The sequence below is a fragment of the Ixodes scapularis genome, unplaced genomic scaffold (assembly GCF_016920785.2).
Source record: "Ixodes scapularis isolate PalLabHiFi unplaced genomic scaffold, ASM1692078v2 ptg001037l_1___fragment_2___debris__unscaffolded, whole genome shotgun sequence".
Classification (NCBI taxonomy): Eukaryota; Metazoa; Arthropoda; class Arachnida; order Ixodida; family Ixodidae; genus Ixodes; species Ixodes scapularis.
In genome coordinates, this window is record NW_024610088.1 from 79,425 (window position 1) to 98,351 (window position 18,927).

General features: G+C 44.1%; 1 protein-coding gene across 1 annotated transcript in view; it reads left to right on the top strand.

Annotated features, from left to right (window-relative positions):
• The window catches only part of LOC8029044 (hydroxyacid oxidase 1), a 57,305-nt gene that overhangs the window by 37,231 nt on the left and 1,147 nt on the right, over window positions 1-18,927 (top strand). Inside the window, exons 5-7 of the mRNA XM_040210213.2 lie at window positions 7,874-7,965; window positions 9,304-9,462; window positions 15,720-15,789. Of these exons, the coding sequence (XP_040066147.2) occupies window positions 7,874-7,965; window positions 9,304-9,462; window positions 15,720-15,789 (321 nt within the window). The remainder of the gene's footprint in view (window positions 1-7,873; window positions 7,966-9,303; window positions 9,463-15,719; window positions 15,790-18,927) is intronic.

Sequence of the window (18,927 nt, forward strand, 5' to 3'; positions counted from 1 at the left end):
AAAAGAAATAAACAAAAATATTCATTTCAGATTCACTGCAACACCTCAGTACCTTTCAGCTCTGCCTTAATTGGAACAGGTTTTTGATTAAGTGGTCGAAATTCTTTCGTCTGGAGTCAGATATGTCCAATTTTTCAAAGTAACCGTTATAACAATCCAATTCCCTGGGACTTGGGTTAATTGAGTCTTGTAGGTACACTAGGAATCCTAATATTCACTTCAGATAAGAGACTCGGGATATCAATTAAGCTGTGAAGGGTTTTAAACAAAACTACCAAATCCGCCTTTTCTCTACGTCGATGTAGGTCAGGTAATGGGTGAAGCAACACGTTACAAAAGCTATTTCATAATCCAAAGTTTGCTCAACTCTTGCCAATAGCGATACTTCAAAATTGAGTAAATTTGTGCTGCACTCGTTCAATTCTCGGTGAATTGGTTTTATATATTCCGTTCCAATACCACCGAGTCCGATGCATAGTCTAGCTGTGAGCGGCACAGTGAGCAGTAAAGGGTTAAAAACGTGCGGATTGTTGAATTCTCTAGTCAGGCGAGACAGAAGGCCAAGCACTCGTAACGATGCGCAAACCATTTTGCTTACGTGAATACCAAACCTTAGGTTCGAATCGAACACAGCAGCGAGTTCTCTAATTTCGATTACACGAGTCAATAAGGCCCCCTGAACTAGATAAGGAAAACCTACATTTTGAGTTTTCTGACCAAATTGTCCATATTTTGGTTTCTAATAATAATAATAATAATAATAATAGGATAGAATTTTTTATTGGGGACGGGGTGAAGATTAAGGGAATTCGATTTGCCGGACTGGACAATGCATGCATGGGCTTATGGGCGCAGACCCATATGCTATTTGTCTATTAAAATGTTTACAATGTTATTTGCTTGCAATATATCATTGCTTGCACATAGGTACATACACAGACATATACACCCACAAATGTCATTCTTGTTGTAGCATTGAATCACAGTGAAACAATCGCAAGTCTTTGCCTCGGGAATGATTGCAGTTTGAAGAGCCATAAGACCCCCCCCCCCCCCCAAACACACACACACACACACACGCACAGAAATATGCTGAATTCGACTGGAAGAAATGTGGTAGAGGGTATAACTGTTCTTAAAAAGGAACAATCCTATTTCCCTAAATTGATTTGACGAAAAAATAAAAACCAATAATAATAATAACTTACTTCACCACGAACAAGCATGGTGGCGGCTGATTGATGAAGCTGTCCAAGCAACTTGACTGGTCCCAGCCCTAAACCTCAGTATGTATCTATGAAACGTGGTGCCTTCTCTTCCCTCCTCCTCGAAAAAAGCCTTCTTACCCCACCTCTAACTTCCAGTTTGCGAAGGAGGCGCTGTCTATGGATGTTCCCAAGTGTCCCGATGTCTCGGTCAGCTCTAGCTGCGTGATGCCGGTCGTGTTGACTTTTCCCGTCATATAAGTGTGGCATCGGCCCCACTTGGAGCCCGCATTGGAATCCGGCCGTTCTGAAGCCGCTCTAGATTTCTTCATCCAACCGTGACTTCCGAAGGAGATTTGGATAATCGTCCCAATCGTCTCTACCGAGTTGCATTATCGGCCAGTGTCTCGTGCGTGTCTGTCCACCCTTCGCCTTCAGAGAAAATGCAAGTCATTTTAATCATCATATCAAACCACCAAATTACAATTATATTTCCCACGAGTTGAGATGATTCGCTACTTCCATTTGATATGTGTTCTTTGCGAGTTTTACGGGAGTGTTGCGCCAACGGGTGCTTAAAACACGTGAGGCATAAAAAACAAGAAACATTTGGTTGGGATTAGTTTTTTTTTTATCGGGGAAGCGTTGACGCGGTTTTAAGCTGACTGAGAATCGGCATATTTTTGTGCGTGTATATTGTGTTCATTCTTTAAAAAATTGCGACACCGCAGGCCCTCCGGTGCGGGCTACTCGGCGCCGCAAGACTCGTCCGAGTGCAATAAACAATACTTTTTCGGTATCTGAGAAAGCCGGTTTTAGAAATGAAAACTCCGGTTTCGGTTAGTTTCCTACTCCGTAATTTTATTATAGTGTCTGTTTTTTTTCTGTTACTTTCTTTTTACTAAAAAAAAGAAAAAAGAAAAATCTTCAAGGTTTAATAACGATTCACGCTGCTTTTAGATTCCTGGGCTAGCGTTCTAGGGCTAGAAAACTGGTGCTGACTTGGGAATCAGCACTCGGTTTCAGTACCTAATCGAGTGCTTACGAATTTTATTTTTATACAATATTAATTTTGACCTGAAAGTTCGCTATGCGTGTCAAGATTCATACATATAAAATCTGTACATGTATTTAAAGCCTCTAGATTCTACATCAAATCTAATAAAAGAGGCAAACAAGTGCAGGTTGCGTTATTTCAGTAAAAGAAATAAGCAAAATGTAAAAAAAAAACGAGAATCAAATCTTATCCAGAGAACAACGCAAAACAGGCGAATGGGAGATTAAAATGTTCATGAATATGCACAAGCACAGATGATGTTCAAAAGAACAAGACCAAAGTCACCATTTTATTTATTTCACAAAACCACCAGTCATGTAAAAGGCCACGGCAGGAGTATGTATTACAAATAGAGCATATGAGGAGTAAATAACAAAATAGACCACATAGTGGAAAAGGGAGATCAATGACACTAACACAGACCATACACTATTAAAGTATTTTCTTAACACTTCATGAATGTACACTTAGCTTTAGTAAAAGGCACTATCCCTTTTATATTTCATAAAATAGTTCTAAAGCTCTTACACCTTTTAATCCTATAACTGATACGGTACACCTGAAGACTGAATATATTGTACAAACCGCAAGGGATTAAACATCGAGTTCTTTGATGAGCCAGACCTGCTGGGATTCGACTTCTGATGCATACTTCAGATAAAGATGCAGGAGTGTGTTATATGCTACAAGTTTGACTCGGCGTGCATGCCAATGAATCAATCCGCTTGTGCAATATGTCTGACAGAAACTTGAAGTTCTAGAGATGCCACTAAAGTGGCACCTCCAGAAGCTGCCCCAATTCCCCAGTACCATATTGACACCACGAGAGCCACAAGAAAGATGAATTAAAAAAAAGGCTTTCTTAAAGGTGCCTTTGCTCCATGTAGTCCCCATTCATAGTGGACAGTTAAAAACACTTAACTTGATCTGCAGCGAGAAAGCGCTGAGGTCCAAATTTATAATTGCTCTTTTCACGGTGCAACTGACGCCACTGTCGTTGCTGCAGTCTCAGTTTCTTCTGCATTGAATTTAGTTGTCTTTGTAGCTCCTTGTTATCACTACATTCTGGTGATACTGCCTGATGCCAAATGTAAACAGTGGGCGACATGTCTGAAAACAGAGCGTAGAACGCGTGATACAGTAGTGCTCAAGAAAAGGAAGCGGGAATTGCCGCCCCCTCCCCCCCCCCCCCCCCCCGGTCCTCCTTCGGCCACGCCTTACACGAGAGCGGCGGCCGCGTGCCCCCCACCCTCTCCCTTTTACCGGCACGCGGGCCGCATCGTTAGAAAGAGGACTTCTCTGTGGGATGGCGTTCCTTGCCACGATGACGCGTCGCACCCAATGGGAATTTATTGCTCGTTTTTCTCAATCAGAATCGAGGTGCCGTTTCGCTTAGCCGGAATTTAGATGCCGTTTTTCGCGGGTACAGACAGCGCGGGCTGCGCTCAATGGGACCAGTTAGTGCTTTCGCATAAAAAATAATATACAAGTAATTGCCACCTCGTCGACACACAGTCACACAAATAACAAAATACATCCCTTGTTGAAAACAAAAGCTACTCACTACATTGACAGTGGTTCATATTGAAAACGTATAACTATATAATAATCTCGGAATTGAACATTATAAATGATATCACACAAAACTTTCCACCCCCCACACAAAAAAAAAAAAAAAAAAAAAAAAAAAATATATATATATATATATATATATATATAACAAATACAACATTTCTGTTGAAATAAATAACAATGGCAGTTGCTTAGGCCGAAAGAAAATTGTCGCGAAGCTTATGTATGTAGTAAAATTCTATATGAATGGTCGATGTACAAATGTGCTTGATGAAGTAGGCAAGGTTCGTTGAATCATTTGAAAACCATTGTATGTGCATGGTCGGGTCCACTAACCAGCGTCCGGGTGACGGGTGGAAAATGTGACATTTTTTTTTAATGATGCAAACGACAAGAAACAACTACTTACAAGGTGTGCTTATTCGTACTTCATGATGAATGCAAAGTCATAATAATGATCCGCACTTAATATAAATGTATACTCATAACGTTGGTCCGCATTAAAGTCATAGGACACGTTACTAATGATTCTTAATAGTCTTCTGCAATGAAAATGTTTTGCAGATTAGTTGTATTTGTTGTGCCTCAAACCAAACGACAGAAGTTGAAACGAGATATAAAAATAATTAGTTATATACCAGCAGTTTTGCTCTCGATAGAAGAATATAACAATGTCTAACAACGTACCGACCAAATAAGCCAATTTAGAAATAATATAGTCCACGTGCTCGGTCCACGACGTATGTTTCAAAGATAACACTCCGAACGTCTTAAAGGAGCATACTTATTCGGCAGGGGAGGAGTCCAAAATATTATCGCATGCAAGGTCAAGATTCTTATTTCTTAGGCTAATAGTATATTCGTTTACTTCTTAATCAATTCTAGGTTATTTGAACTAGCCCAAGATTCTCAATTTATCATTGTGTCATTAGCTATGCTCACAACCTCATTGAAGTTACCAGCCGAAAAAATAAGAGGCTGGTATCATCCGCGTAAATTATTAACTTTACCTGGACTGATATGTTCACGATATCATTGATTCATATGTTAAATAATAAAGGCCCCAAGATGCTGATGTGTGGTTCTCAAGATTTTATAGGATTTTTAACAAATAATTTTGCATGAATGCAAATTCATTTTATTAGTTTCGAATTTATGTTTTGCATGATATTTAGAATCCATGTTATGCAAAACCATTTTATTGGTTTTGCATCTCGTGACCGTCAAAGTAATTGTGGTGTTAAAGAATTTCGAAGCTTGTTAATTTTACTGCTTTTACCGCATAAGCGAATTGAATACATGAATGTCGTTAATTGAATTTTTGTTAAGTTTCACGATTTGTCTGCTTTTTCTTAAATACTATCTTTTTACTGAATTTATATCCTCATGGTCCTCTCCGTGCATGACGTTTTGTTGCGTACATATAGGTGCAGTCTGCAAGTCGTGCATTAATCTGAAAAAAAGGAAACTGTCAGCCTTTCCACTTTGGGGAAGATGGCAGACCAGCGAAGCTGTACTATGGTGGGAATAAAGTATTTATAAATGTAAGGATTAAGGACTGATTGGGTAGTTGGTTATTTGAACGATTAAAGAATCCGACATATGTATCCGGGGTTGTTATTTATTTCGTAACCACAGTGACCACGGCCTTGTGATCGCTTTGGCACCGCCATAGGGTGTACGCTGACGGCAGGCACGTTATTCGTGAAGACGAGGTCTATACGCGTCCGATGCCTCGTCGTGAGCACCGTAGGTTCGTTCACACACGCAAGCCCGAAGCGCTCGAGCATAAGCGAAGTGAACCACTGTCCCTCCTGGCTTGCAGTGTCAACGTTAACCGTCACTACGGCAGCCGTGTCGCCGCCAGTCATGACCCAGCCGAAGATGTCCATCATGAATGCTTCAATGTCTCTTGTGCGTCGCGGCGGGGATGTACACGACGGCAACTGCCGGACCATCGCGCATCATGACGGAAAAGCTGGAAAGGTTTCCGCCATCTAATAGCGACGGCGGCAAGCAGATTGGTTGTCTGGCTGCCGCCGTCACTCTGATTATTGGGTTGCCGCCGTCGCTCATAGATGGTGGTATACTTCGTTTCAGCTTCCGTCCGAGCGCAGCCAAAGCTACGTGTGGCCGGAGCCAATCACACGCCGGCAATAGGTCACGCGATCTCGCCTGCACTTTTGTATCACTCCGCTGCGCCGCTGGTCGTCCGCGCCGCCCGCGCTCGCCGAGAATTTCGTCTGCTACGGGTGTGTCAACGGTATCGTCTGCTACAGGTCTAAAAAGCGCCCTTTCACGTTCTGAAATTTAGTCACAGGAATGGAAGTACGTAGGCTGGCCGCTGGCGTCTGTGTTCGAGCTTTCCACCTGTTCGGTATTTCTGCATAGTTTCGAGATGTAAGTACACACTGCAAGGTGCCCGATGTCCCGGCCGTTGATGTTTCCTTGTATTGTCTACATATACCAGGACTCGAGGCGCAGTCCTTTCCACCAGCTTCTCGGCGTTCAATCTGATCGTCAGGTAAAGGGGTGCCTGATTTCGGCGCGTATCTGTGAATTGTAATGGCCCGGACGCTTTTCTTGTATACAGCGCATTCGCGGTACGACGCGGCCGGAGTCTCCTGCCGAATTTGAAAGTAGACATTCATCACCACCTCTCGCGCCTGACGCCCAAATATGCCTTTGCGAAAGGACGTTTTGAAGCGACTTGGTGAGGAAAGCAGTGAAGCACATGATTCGGTCATTACGGGAACGAAATCACACAGAAAAACCGAGCGCTGCAGCCATGTTGCCAGCGGATGTACGTGATTTCACCAAACCTCATGCATTTACATATATTAAGAAAAACGTACACTTCAGATCTTTAACTCCTTTAGTTGCAAATCATTGTCAGCACTACACATCTGGAATATTGTGCAATGTTTACGCACAGAACAGTTATTTAAAAAAAAAATTACTTTTGGGAGTATTTTGTGGTACGTAGGAATGCTCTTCTCGATGTTGCGAACCGTCCCTTAGCCTTTGGCTGCGCTCGGACGGAAGCTGAAACGAAGTATAGCTGTCCAGAGTTTTGTGAAGTTTTGTGTCGACATTTGTTTAGTACCGGACACGAAACTAGGCAAACTAGCCCTTAGCAGCTGCGCTGCAAAAATAGAGTTATGTTCCTAGATTGCGTAGTCTGAACATGAAATCAAGAGCGAAAAGAGCCTTAAACGATGCGAGGGCTGGAATTGAACAAAACAATTCAAGGAGCCAGATAACTATGTTGTTATCAAATTCTTCTAACGACCTATTGTGCGACACGACGCAACCATATTAAACTCTAAAGATAATAATTCTGTTTTCATACGATAAATTAAAAAAAAAAAAAGTGGCAGCCACTTTTTTTTTTTTTTTGTCACCGAAAAGCTTGCAGATTTAAATGCTTGGCGTGCGGAGTACCAAAAGATAAGGCTGTCAGGCCGACGACACGTCGGTCATATGCAGCTTATAGAGCTGGCAGGAGCGGACGTCCTTGGTCAATCGCGCTCGATTGCGCTGAGTACGTATACGGAAATTCTGGTTTGCGTTCGTGACCCATGAAGGTGGCGACAATAATCGCCGAACTTTAACTATGTCTCGAGTACTGCTCTCATTCGTAGCCTTACCAACACCAGCTTAGCATAGGCTGCTATTAAATAACTCCGCTCGATATCCTATTGAATGATTTCTAAGGGGTAACTTGTAAGCTCATGTCTTTGAAAACATAATGCATGTTGGTACCTATACCATAGGTTCGTTGGGAATCAGTAAACGAGTCCGCGCTTTTTGCTCTCAAGTTCAGGTCATGCAAAAATTACTACAAACTGATTTGCTGTCGAGAAAAAGAGCGTTATAGGTAGGTGGTACGACATAGCTAAAAGTGTATAAACCAAAATTTTTTTCAGCAAAAGAAGAATAATCATATATTTTCTGATTTTCAGGGATATATGATATAAAACTTAACATGATTTACATAAATGAATCATGTTTCAACATCGTTTTCCATCTTTCGCAGCCGAAGATGCTGAGGAAGCCGTTAAGCGAGGGGTTTCAGCGATAATTGTCTCGAACCATGGGGGTCGGCAACTGGATGGGGTCCCAGCAACAGTAAGCTATCTCTTCAGCAAATCCTCTCTCCGATCCATTCGCTGCTCGTGCTCATAATTATAATAGGACGATATTATAGGACCTCCAACAACAGGTTGTTGTGGCTGGAAGAAAGCAAGAAATATAGTGGTTTGCTTTTTACATCGATAATATTCGGCCATCTGAAGTCCTGGAGAACATTTGCTAACTTCGAAGATGCAGACTAGAAAAGGGGGAAATTTAAATCAGACCCCGAAACATCCGGAACGAACCTTAGTTTGAAAGCGTCAGCGTTCCGTGCTGAGCATGCTCCACTCCTCACCAGCAAAAAAATAAATAAATAGATAAATAAATAAATCACTTTTCAAACGACGATTTGTGTTTGGAGAAAAATGGGTATTTAAAAATTGCAAGGAGATACTCTTGCCCAGGACAGTATCGTGATACCGGGATCACACCAGAAATTATATTTCAATACAGAAATACAAAATAAAGTTTAAGATTGTAACACCAAAATACAGATATAATACTTATTTTAGAAATGCTATTGCGATACACATAATTTGCGATGCTTCTAACATCTATATTTAAGTTTCGATACGTTTAGAATTCGGAGCTGTATTACTCTACGGTCGTTTTCCGTCCAGGACTTTATGCAGATTTTACCCTCGTCGCCATTTCGCTGATGATGAATCCTGGTAAGCCGGAAACAAATAAAAATATTCTGCAACCACAGTACATAAAAAAAATATTGAGCGTAACTTGTGATTGAGGCTCCTTCTACAGAACGCAAAGCGTAACCCAACCTTTTGTTGCGGGTCAAACAATGCCCAAGGGGTCTAGATTAATCCTCGGTTCTCCGCTCGGGCATGCTGTATGCCACTTGAGCAAGTAAGGCACCAAATGGGCTTTCAGTTGTACTTTTACATCAGCATGTAATGAATATTTATTTCTTAAATGCACGAATAGCGCAGAGACAGGGAGGGAGTAAAATACTGATAGGCAGCAGAGCTGAGTTAAAATTAAACTTTATTGGTGCTGCCATCATGAATAAGTACTACATATGCCACAACCATGCAATCCAGGGAAATAAAACACGTTTTGTGATTTCTGACTTCGGGGGTTGTTGCACAGGTAATGTATATATTTGATGTCAGCATCAATAGAGTGTAGTTGTGCGTCAGCGCTCTTTTCTCTCAGTATTGTTTTACTCTCCATGTTGATGCGTATAGTTCGCACTTTTAAGAACGTACTAACAACGATCCCAGTCGTCAGCATTATTTACATCAATACGCAAGTACCTCTTTTTTTTCATGAAGATTTAAGCAAACTCTTTTTTTCGTTGCGGTCTTTCTGCAGATAGAAATCCTCCCCGAGATTGTAAGGGCAGTCGGTGGTCGCATCCAGATCTACGTGGACGGCGGGGTCCGTCACGGCACCGATGTGATCAAGGCGCTCGCACTCGGAGCCAAGGCCGTGTTTGTTGGACGTCCGGCGCTCTGGGCTCTTGCATACAACGTAAGACCGCCCCTCACATGTTGACTAGTGTTTGCAAATAAACTCCGGTGTGACACTTTATAAACAATTTCTTAATCTATGGAGTTAAATGTATATACTACAATTCCGCGAAATGGGGTCGAAGGAACCAGATGGTGTTTACTTCTGAAAGTCGTGGTTTTCTGCTAAATGTCACAGATCATTACACTCCGTTTCAGCTTACGTCTAGCCATAGTCTATGCCACGAGGTGATGAAACCGATCAAGCAATGCCAAAAGCGCAATCACTAGGCTTTTCGGTTTATGATTGGTTCAGTGAGGATAGAATATGCGCAGAAACAAAACGAGCACCATGATGGTATTCATTTGACTCTTCGTGATCGGTCCCATATGCTCGTAGCGTTGGGTGCGTTTGGACTTGAGGCGTGTTCGGTCTTGAGTCTAACGACAAGCGTCGGAAGACATCTCAATCACGAGAAAGTGAAACGGAGTACAGCTTTCTGCTTTCAATAGGAGTGTAACACATGATTATTAAATGTGCGCTGATCTAAGACACACTCATATGCTAGAGTGGAAAAAAGGGCTATGTTTTGCGAGAGGCTGGTTTTTAAAATGTAATCGCATCACGAGGACATATCAAAAACAATCAAGTTTTTAGCGCCGAGATGTTTCACTGGCGCCCTCTTATGGTTTTCTTTCCCTGCGTCACGACCAGGATTTCTCTTGCCATGATTTGCAGGATTTGCCTTGCTGTGAACCGGCGATCGGGAATGCATTATATAATAATAATACAAGAAGCAAGTGCTTTGGCCAATCGCAAATTTCGACCACAACGACGCTTTTGGTAGCGCACGTCGCTAACAGGCAGAGAGTTTATAGTAGTGGCTCGCGACTCGTGGCCGCCGCCGGAATATAAATTGCAGCCTGTATGTGCTGTTTCGCCCTTCATTAGAGAATGACTGATTGGTTGATTGATTGACGAGTGTATTGGCAATATCTTTGACGTAAAGCCAACAGGAGAAAAGATGAAGGAGTCCTCGTTAGCTTGGGAGTCGTGGGTTCAATTTAATTCTTACTTAGTACTTCATTAAGGTATCATTCGTTAACACGAGTGTCCTGAAACCTTTTAGCCTTCTGGCACCCGCCAATCAATTAGTTATTAAATGTGTTTGAAACACTTATCTCTGTATACAGGGTGCCACAAAAACATTTACAGGCCTTGTTTTATCGCAAAAATAAACTAGGCATCGCCGAATGCTTATTCTCCGCCCAAAATGGTAGCGCCAGAGGTCACAACCAGATGTCGAAGTTTCAACCTGATCCGATACCTTACTTAAAAGTTATAAGTTATTTTCTGAAAATTTCAATGGGGAAATGGAGCGTATTTTTGCCCGTTTCAGGTTTCTGATGCCATACAGCCTCATGCATTCGAAAACTTCGTCGGCTGCCATTTCCTCAATGAAATTTTCAGAAAATCACATAACTTTTGTATAAGATATCGAATCGGGCTGGAACTTAAGCATCTGGTTGGGAGGAGGATGAGAGTTTGGCGATGCCTAATTTTTTTTTTTTCAAGGTTCAAAAATTGTGTTGTTTCTTTTTTTGTTTTTTTTTTACATTTTGTACATGTATGCGGCCCAAACATCGTCCTCTACTTAACATATACTGCTGTTGGGACGTCGGGCGTGAGCGGACGGTTTAATCTCTTGCCTCATTGGCGCGTGACTAGGAATATGAAACGCTAAATCAAAACACTGCCCCACGCTTTACCATTCACGGAGTTGTATACTGCGTATGAAACAGAGTATAGGGCGTCTTGTCGCGGCCTTATCTCTTCTTGTGCGGACATTCACGTATGATAGCAAGCATGCTAATACATAGCTTGCAGGTGTCGGCATTCTTGGGCACTCGCGGTTATTTCTACTCACTGGTTCCCTCGGGATACTACATCTGCGGTGTGGGACTGGCACAGTGAACCGAGCCTTCGTCTCATATAAAATAGCGGCATCGCCGGGAATGACATCATGGGCAAGCCATGTATGGGAAAGTTCAATGAAATACTTTGCTACATCCGATGACCACAGACGATAGCAATTCCATTAATGCCCCAAGCCGTCAGTTGAGTGCCGGGTGTCGTTCTCCAAGACATCGAAACGATCTACTAAAGCTCTCTACCATGACCTTTACCTTGAAGTTACACTTTCCTGCACACATTGGACAGATTGGGAAATCGTTCAGGGTCGCTAAACTCGTCAAGCACAACTTTGTGTCCGAAAGTTGCGGAACGCGCTAATTGGACTCTCGCGACGCTGACGTCGCGCCGAGCGAGGTGTCAATCATTCGAAGCAAAGTTCATCGAGGCGCGCGTGCGGCGCGTGAGGGGCGCGAGGAGCCCGCTGATTGAACGGCTTCGCCGATGACGTAGCGCCCCTTTGTCCCTACATCCCTACGCTAAGCTAAAATTAATGCTTTGCAGATTGTCCCTAGGCGACCTGCTGACGCTCGAAATCCCTCCGAAGTTTGTGTTAAAAAGAAACCTCGTTTGTCGAAGTTGTCGCTGACGTCAAAGTGACGTTTCCGAACTTTGCGAGAGCCGTGGTTTGAGCTCGAGATCTTCGCTTCGGATCGAGGCGAAGTTAAACTTTGTCAACATGGCGGTGCCATACGCTGCGGCCGAGCTTATCTTCCGCCACCGTCGGCGTCGCTACTGAGGCCACCGGGGACGCCTTTCAACTCCCCGACGACGACTTTCGGCGACAGTACCGGCTATCGAAAGCCGTTGTTCGTTGACTCTGCGACGAGCTTCGTTCGCCGCCTCGGACCGTGGAACAACAAGTTCTCTGCGCGGTCCGGTTCTTCGGAACCGGTAGCTTTCAAGGCATGGTGGCGACTGACGAGCACCTGTCAGTCTCCCACATGACTGTGAACCGGGCTGTCAGAGTTTTTTCGGCTGCCATCGCTTTTTTTTTATTTTTTTTTTCTGTAATTTCCGAAGAGGTACTAATAAGCTGGTATACAATTCAGGATGTTGGAAAACAAACAAGAACCGGGGTAATTCTTGGGTAGGGTCGAGTCTCCTGGCAGCCGGCAGAATTATTTCCCCGAAATTCTACTGGCAGTCGTCACTCATTGGCGGTCAAATCAGTTCATCGAACGACGTGTCATCGACAGATCGTTTCATCGGCACGCGATGTAATCACATGAAAGAGATTGTCTTCCGTTAGAGGTATATACACATTAAGCATTATCCCACCTTTAAACATGTAAATGGGGTGTCCCATAACTAACACCCTAATAAGTGTAGCGATGGACCTTATAAAAAAATGTAAACTTTACACCTTTAAAAATGTGTGATTTTTTAAACACGTTTCTTAAAACGCATGATAATGCCTACACCTTTTCATAAAGATGTGAAACTACAATACCCCTTCTCGTCAGGCACGTAGCCAAGGGGAGGGGGGGGGGGGCATAAGGCCTGGCCTTCCCCCCCCCCCCCCCCGAAATTTTCCATTTTGCTGAGGCCCCCTCTCCTCCCTCCCCCTCATAAAGCACTTTGTCATCGGCGCCCCCCCCCCCCCCCCCTTAAACGAAAATCTGGCTACGTGCCTGCTTTTCCTCAAGGTGTAATTACCACAGTACATTTCTTTTTTGGGGTGTGCACAGTGGCCCGGGACCCATTAATATGACTGAACAAATAAATTACACAAACGAGTCGCCGAAACAGCACGTTGCTTCTTGGCGAGTGTCGAGGCAATAGGGAATTTTCGTAGATCGGACTGCCCCCTCCGCTAAGCGTTCCGCAACGAAGAAGTTGCTACTGCGCCTGCGCGCCGATAGCCTTGACTGTGGAGTTCCCGCTATCGTAGCGGGTTGGGGAGGGCCCTTGCGGGACGGCGAAAACGATCTACGAAAACTCCCTAATATCGTCCGAAAACCGGCTTCAATATTGGCCGGATGTACGGTTTTGCGCCTCATCCCTACATCCGGCAGGTATGGGAGCACCGATGCAAATAAACGATTTATGTCTAATAGCACTGGCACCACTGATTTCTTAGGAGGCTAGATCGTGGATGGAGGCCTGTATTGCTGGGGTCGAGCGGCACCACCGGCAGTCATCGCTTGACACAACTAAATTTTATTACGTTAGTAAATTGTTCTCTACCATTAAACTTCTATCATGTTTCCGCAAATAACAGTTAATATTGTGGGGAAGAATATTAAACGCGTTAGAATACCAATCTTGTTTAACTAAATGTTGTGTGGTTGAGGGTCCAGGGCGACTTTGTTGGGCGTTAACTGTTATGTGTTTAATGAGACAAGGGCTACCGAAAGTTATTGTGGAGTCATCCGTGATTTCGGATTCATCAAAGCTCAGCTAACGATAAGTTAGAATGCCTTTACTAGGGATTTTCGCATCGGTTTGACCGCTTGTACATAGTGCTTCATGGTGAAAGCTTTTTCTTTGAACTCCTGTGAGGGCTTCCGTGACAAACTGAAACTCGGAGCGTGCCGTTCAGTCGCTCGACGTGCCATTTATTTAGCAACCGAAGCAAGCGACGTCGGTAAAGTCAATCGTGCTCCGGCCAATATTTTTTAATCGATGTTCAAACGCTTGACGACTGTCTATTTGATCTCCATGAACCCGACATAATCATCGCAGCACATCATAAAATGCTCGCCCTCGAGCACCGCGTACAAGCTTCCAATTTTTGCATGTTTCTTCCTTAGACTTGCGTGAATTGCCTCATGATGTAAAAGGCCAAAGCAACAAGGACGAAAATGAAGGGAGAACTAGACAGGACGCGGCATATTGCCTGTCGTCAAGCGATGGCCGCCGGTGAGGCCAGTGACGGGCTCCCAATTCGCGATACAGACTTGCACTGTGAGAGTTCTAATGCATTACACCCACCGAGTGCTGCACGGAGAACAGGCCCCGAACGAACTTGCCAAATGCACCCAGTGCAGACTGATGCTGTTGCCATAGATGTTGTAGAAAAGTACCGACTTCAAACCGAAACTAGCGCCTTTTTGTTTGACGTGATGGGTGGGAATGCGAGAGTGCAGTCGCTGCCATCGTTTAAACGTTGGTTGCTGCAACGTGGAACTTACATTTGCGATGACTTCCACTTAAGCAACTCGGCAGTCAGAGATATCTACAGACGGCGTAAGTTTCCGAAACCAGTTGACTACAAAACAGCATACGCTTGAGGAAATTGATGGCACTGTACGCGCAAGAGCTTGCTTCGTTTTAAGCATAATAATATGAGTGAATAACTGAAAGAATACGGCTTAAATCTAGTTCTTTGGAACAGCTAGCAATACGTTTCGTAAGGCTTTTTATTTCCCTGGCATTGAGAACGAGAGCTTTCTCAAAACAAAATATGACGGGGCGAGATAGCTGCCATTCATATATGACTTTGCTTGAGTCTCGGGCAACGTCTCCATGTTTAGCCTTCCTGGACGCTGAGTGAATGCGTCACAAGTTTCTGCTGTGGGAGCTTTGTCGAAAAATGTTGCACTTTTCATCCATACACAAATGATGCTAGATCTCGCGGCCCCTGTGGTTGTTCTGGGGCTTTCATTGCACGCTGGTAGGTTTCAGCGTCTGTACGGCTACAAAACGACTCAAATTTCGCGAATAAAAGACGGGCCGTTGATTCCTCCCTTCGTAAAATATCAGACGCTTACAATTCAAGCTCGCGTTTGAGTTTGTGGCCCGCGGGACGCGATTTCGAGCAGAAAACCAACTTTTTCTTTCAGTCCCGCTGTGCGAATGCCTCATCGTAGCAGACAAACTCTCGTCGTCTGCTCTCGCTCCTCGCCTGGGCGAGGCATGACGGGATTGTCGGCGCTAGAGAGCCCAAAGACGACGTACAGCGAGCGGCGTGAACGCTCGCCTCCCCACGCTGTCTCGTGCTCTCGTGCATCGCCTAGGGATCGCGGGGGATTTTTCGTCAAAAGTTGCGAATTTGAGCGCGCGCAGGGAGGAGGAAACTTTCCGGCGTTCTTTTGGTCACTCCCCCCCGCTACGTCAAAAAGCGAAGAATGTTTTGCTCCACGAGTTTAGCTACCCAGGAAGTAAAATGCACGGCTGCAAACAGAGCATCTTGCATCCGTCATCTTTCTGTTCGTGTAGACAAGCTTGTGCACTATTAAAAATTGCAAAGCTACTGTTAGGTGCAGGCTGCACACGCTGGGAGCCGTTTGTCTGCCAGGCTTGCAATTAACTTTTTTCTGTTTCAGAAGTGAAGAGTAATTGCAAGGCACTTATGTTTTCAGGGCGAAGCCGGTGTGAGGAAGATGCTCGCTATACTAAGAGAGGAGGTGGACCGAGCGCTGGCACTGATGGGTAAGCACTTTCTTGATACTCTTTTATTACGCAGGAAAAAATTGGCAGAACTTAAAATGCTCGATGTAAACTGAAGGCTAACAAGGGTAATATCCCGTTCATTAGGGTTCCTCGTTTTAGGTAAATACCGACAAACCCTGATAAAGAACACCCAAAGAGGTTTTCTGGAAATCAAGAAAAGCGAAAAACCCTGATTCGGAGCTGGCCCTGAAAGAAAAAATCCCCGGGTTTTGGGAGAAACATTTTTTTTTATACGGCACTTTTTTTTTTTCTTGAGCCTGAACACAACCCGTACAAACGTCTCTTAATTTTTTTTTTTTTTGGGGCGGGATTGCGTCTCTTGAGTTTTGTTCTCGGTACAGTAGTGACGTATTTCAAGTATTTGGGCCACTGGAGTAAGTTCAGTGGATTCGAAGGTAACGAAGGAGAGGGGGGATCCGTGTCACAAATTTATAGTTATGCAGTTGTTTGATGAAATTAGCAGCTATTTAACCCTTTTTCAAGCCTGGCACGGAAAATAAACACCGGAATACACCAATTACTAAAACCAATTACTAAAACAATATTAACCCCCTACCCCTTCCCCTCCACCCTCCCTCCCCCCCCCCCCCCCCCCCAAATAAAAAAAAAAATCTTTTTTTTTTTTGTTTTCCGGACACATAAAAAAATAGACCCCGAAAACATGGAACATTAATATAAGCAAAAACAAATCATGAGGCATTCCACTGTGGGAAGATGGATGACCAGCGAAGCTGTTTAGCACACGACACAGACGTGACACAGGATTTTGAACTACGGTACGAACACATTCATTGTCTTAGTCGGTGGTGATCGTGACGCTAGGATACGCACACACATTTATTTCATAAGTTCTTCGCCCCTTAACGTTCGTCGTCTTGTCTGGTTTGCTGTACGCGCTTGGAATTTTGTGTACGATTTTCATCGGTGATGTTTGCCGCCCGCAGCCGTCGCTGACATTCTCGGTGCCGTTCTTCCCGTTGCTCTTCGTAGGCGCGTTGCTCTTCGGGAGTCCGGAATCTACGCGGCCTCTCCATTACGACGAGAAAAAAGAAATGAAATATAACTATTGCTAAATAAACCAAGCATCAAGGAGAACGCAGGGAATGGTGCTTCACGCGCCACACGTGCCGGCGTCTGCCAGCAGCATAGATTCCTCTATACTCACACAGCTTGGCAGTTCGACGACGAAGCCACAGATTGCCCGGTCGTAGATTTGGAGCGCGAGGATTTTGCCAGCACAAAGCATCAAAAAATCGATTCTCGGCAACCTCGGCGTCAACGCACAGCTTTGGCAGCGGCGAGGTCCCGAAACACACTTGTTCGCTCGGTAGAAGTGTGTTTCGGTGTCTCGCCGCAGCGGGGCGCCAGTCACGTGGCTCTCTTCTCATTCGTTGTCTCCAGCTTTAACTTTTCCGTTTCGGTGGCCGCTTCTCGTAGTGATCTGCCGGGCTTCGTCAGTATGTATGAGGGTATGGCAGCAGTAACTGTTCTAAAGCAAAAGTGTAAAACAAATGGCCTATAGCACGCGCATTTGGGAACTTTGCTTTTTGTCATTTTCTTTGAATATTTTATACGGGCAAGGCGTGCGGTGCGTGCGGTGGTGCGAGGGTAGAGGTTTGGGTCGCGCACGCGAAAAATCTTCCGAACCCTAGTCATAAACAGCTTCGCTGTAAAAACAGAAACGTTCGTTTCACAAATGTGTAAGATGGACCTTAAGCGGATAATCCCCAGAAACTTCGGCAGAAGTAAAAATAGCCGCCAGGAACCAAAGTTCCTTGGAGTTTATCTGCGGTGGAAAGAGTGTCTTTGTTTTTTATTGTCTTTTGTTTTGCTTTGTAGGGGTACTTACATTATATAAACCTCAACATTCTCCTAAATAAATCAGCTGCGTTTGAGGCTTTGTGCTGTTGTGTTGCAATTAGTTTTTTTTTGTTTTTTTTTGTCATTTAGGGGCTTTTTTTTTAAGGAATGCTGAACCATAGACATTTGAGTGTCTCCAATAAGTGGTGCACGATCTTTCCACGAAATTGATGTCATAGTCCCCATGCAAGCTTAGGATGACAGTGAAATGTCTGGGCTTCAGGGAAAATGAGAATAAAGACAAGCTTTTCATCTCCACAGTGGGGTCTGGTGTAAAGGATAAACGATTAATTTGTCTAAAAAGCACGTAGCTTTCACTTGTGGAGCTGAAAAGCCTGTCTTTATTCTCTTTTGGCCCGAAGCCCATACATTTCACTATCATCTTTAGCGCGCGGGGGATTAGGACGTCAATTTCGTTGCGTGTGGTCGCGCACACCAGCTGCAGCTGGCTTGTGGAAAGAACGTGCGCCAATTATCTCGGACAGTAATACCCCTGTTACATGGGCACCCTTAACCGTGGTTAACTCAGCTTTAACTGCTATTACGTGGCACCCCAGTTACCGCACTATACTCTCGGACAGCTGTTTAAGAAGAAGTGAAGAGCGTGCGTGCACTACTTCGATGGGTGCTCAAGATGCTCAAGCGCATGTTCGCCCATAGCTTTGACTGCATAGCCGCAGAATGTCGTCCGCAAGTATTGTGCGCTAACTGTGGCTTAGCTTAACTGCAGTTCAGTGCGCCCGTGTAACAAGGGTATACATTTTTTGGTTCAGTATCCCTGATGTTTGACCATCACCAGCTAGTTTGCACCCTAACGTTTTCAATACGTAATTGGTTTTATTATTGTCCTGCATTATTTTCGTACTAACACCATCATGTAAAATCAATATCAGCTTTTTTTTCTTTCTAGTCTATTGGTTCACGCGCCGTACATCGAACCGACAAAACTCACTGAGAGGCAGTGTTGGCGGTAACGCGTTACAAGTAACGGCGTTACCGGCACCGCTATACTTTTTTCTGTAACGTAGTAACGTAAGCGTTACATTTTGAAAACTGTAAAGGGTAACGTTCTTACGATACTTATTTCAAGTAACGTGTAACGTAATTAAGCTACTCGTTACATATTCTTCCCAAGAGTTAAAAAAGTACACTTCAATATTTTTGTGTTTCTATGTGCCAAGTCATATTAATGTTTGCGTTTTTGCATTTTTTATTGCGTTCTTTCTTGTCAGTATCTAGGTGGAACTGTAAAAAAAG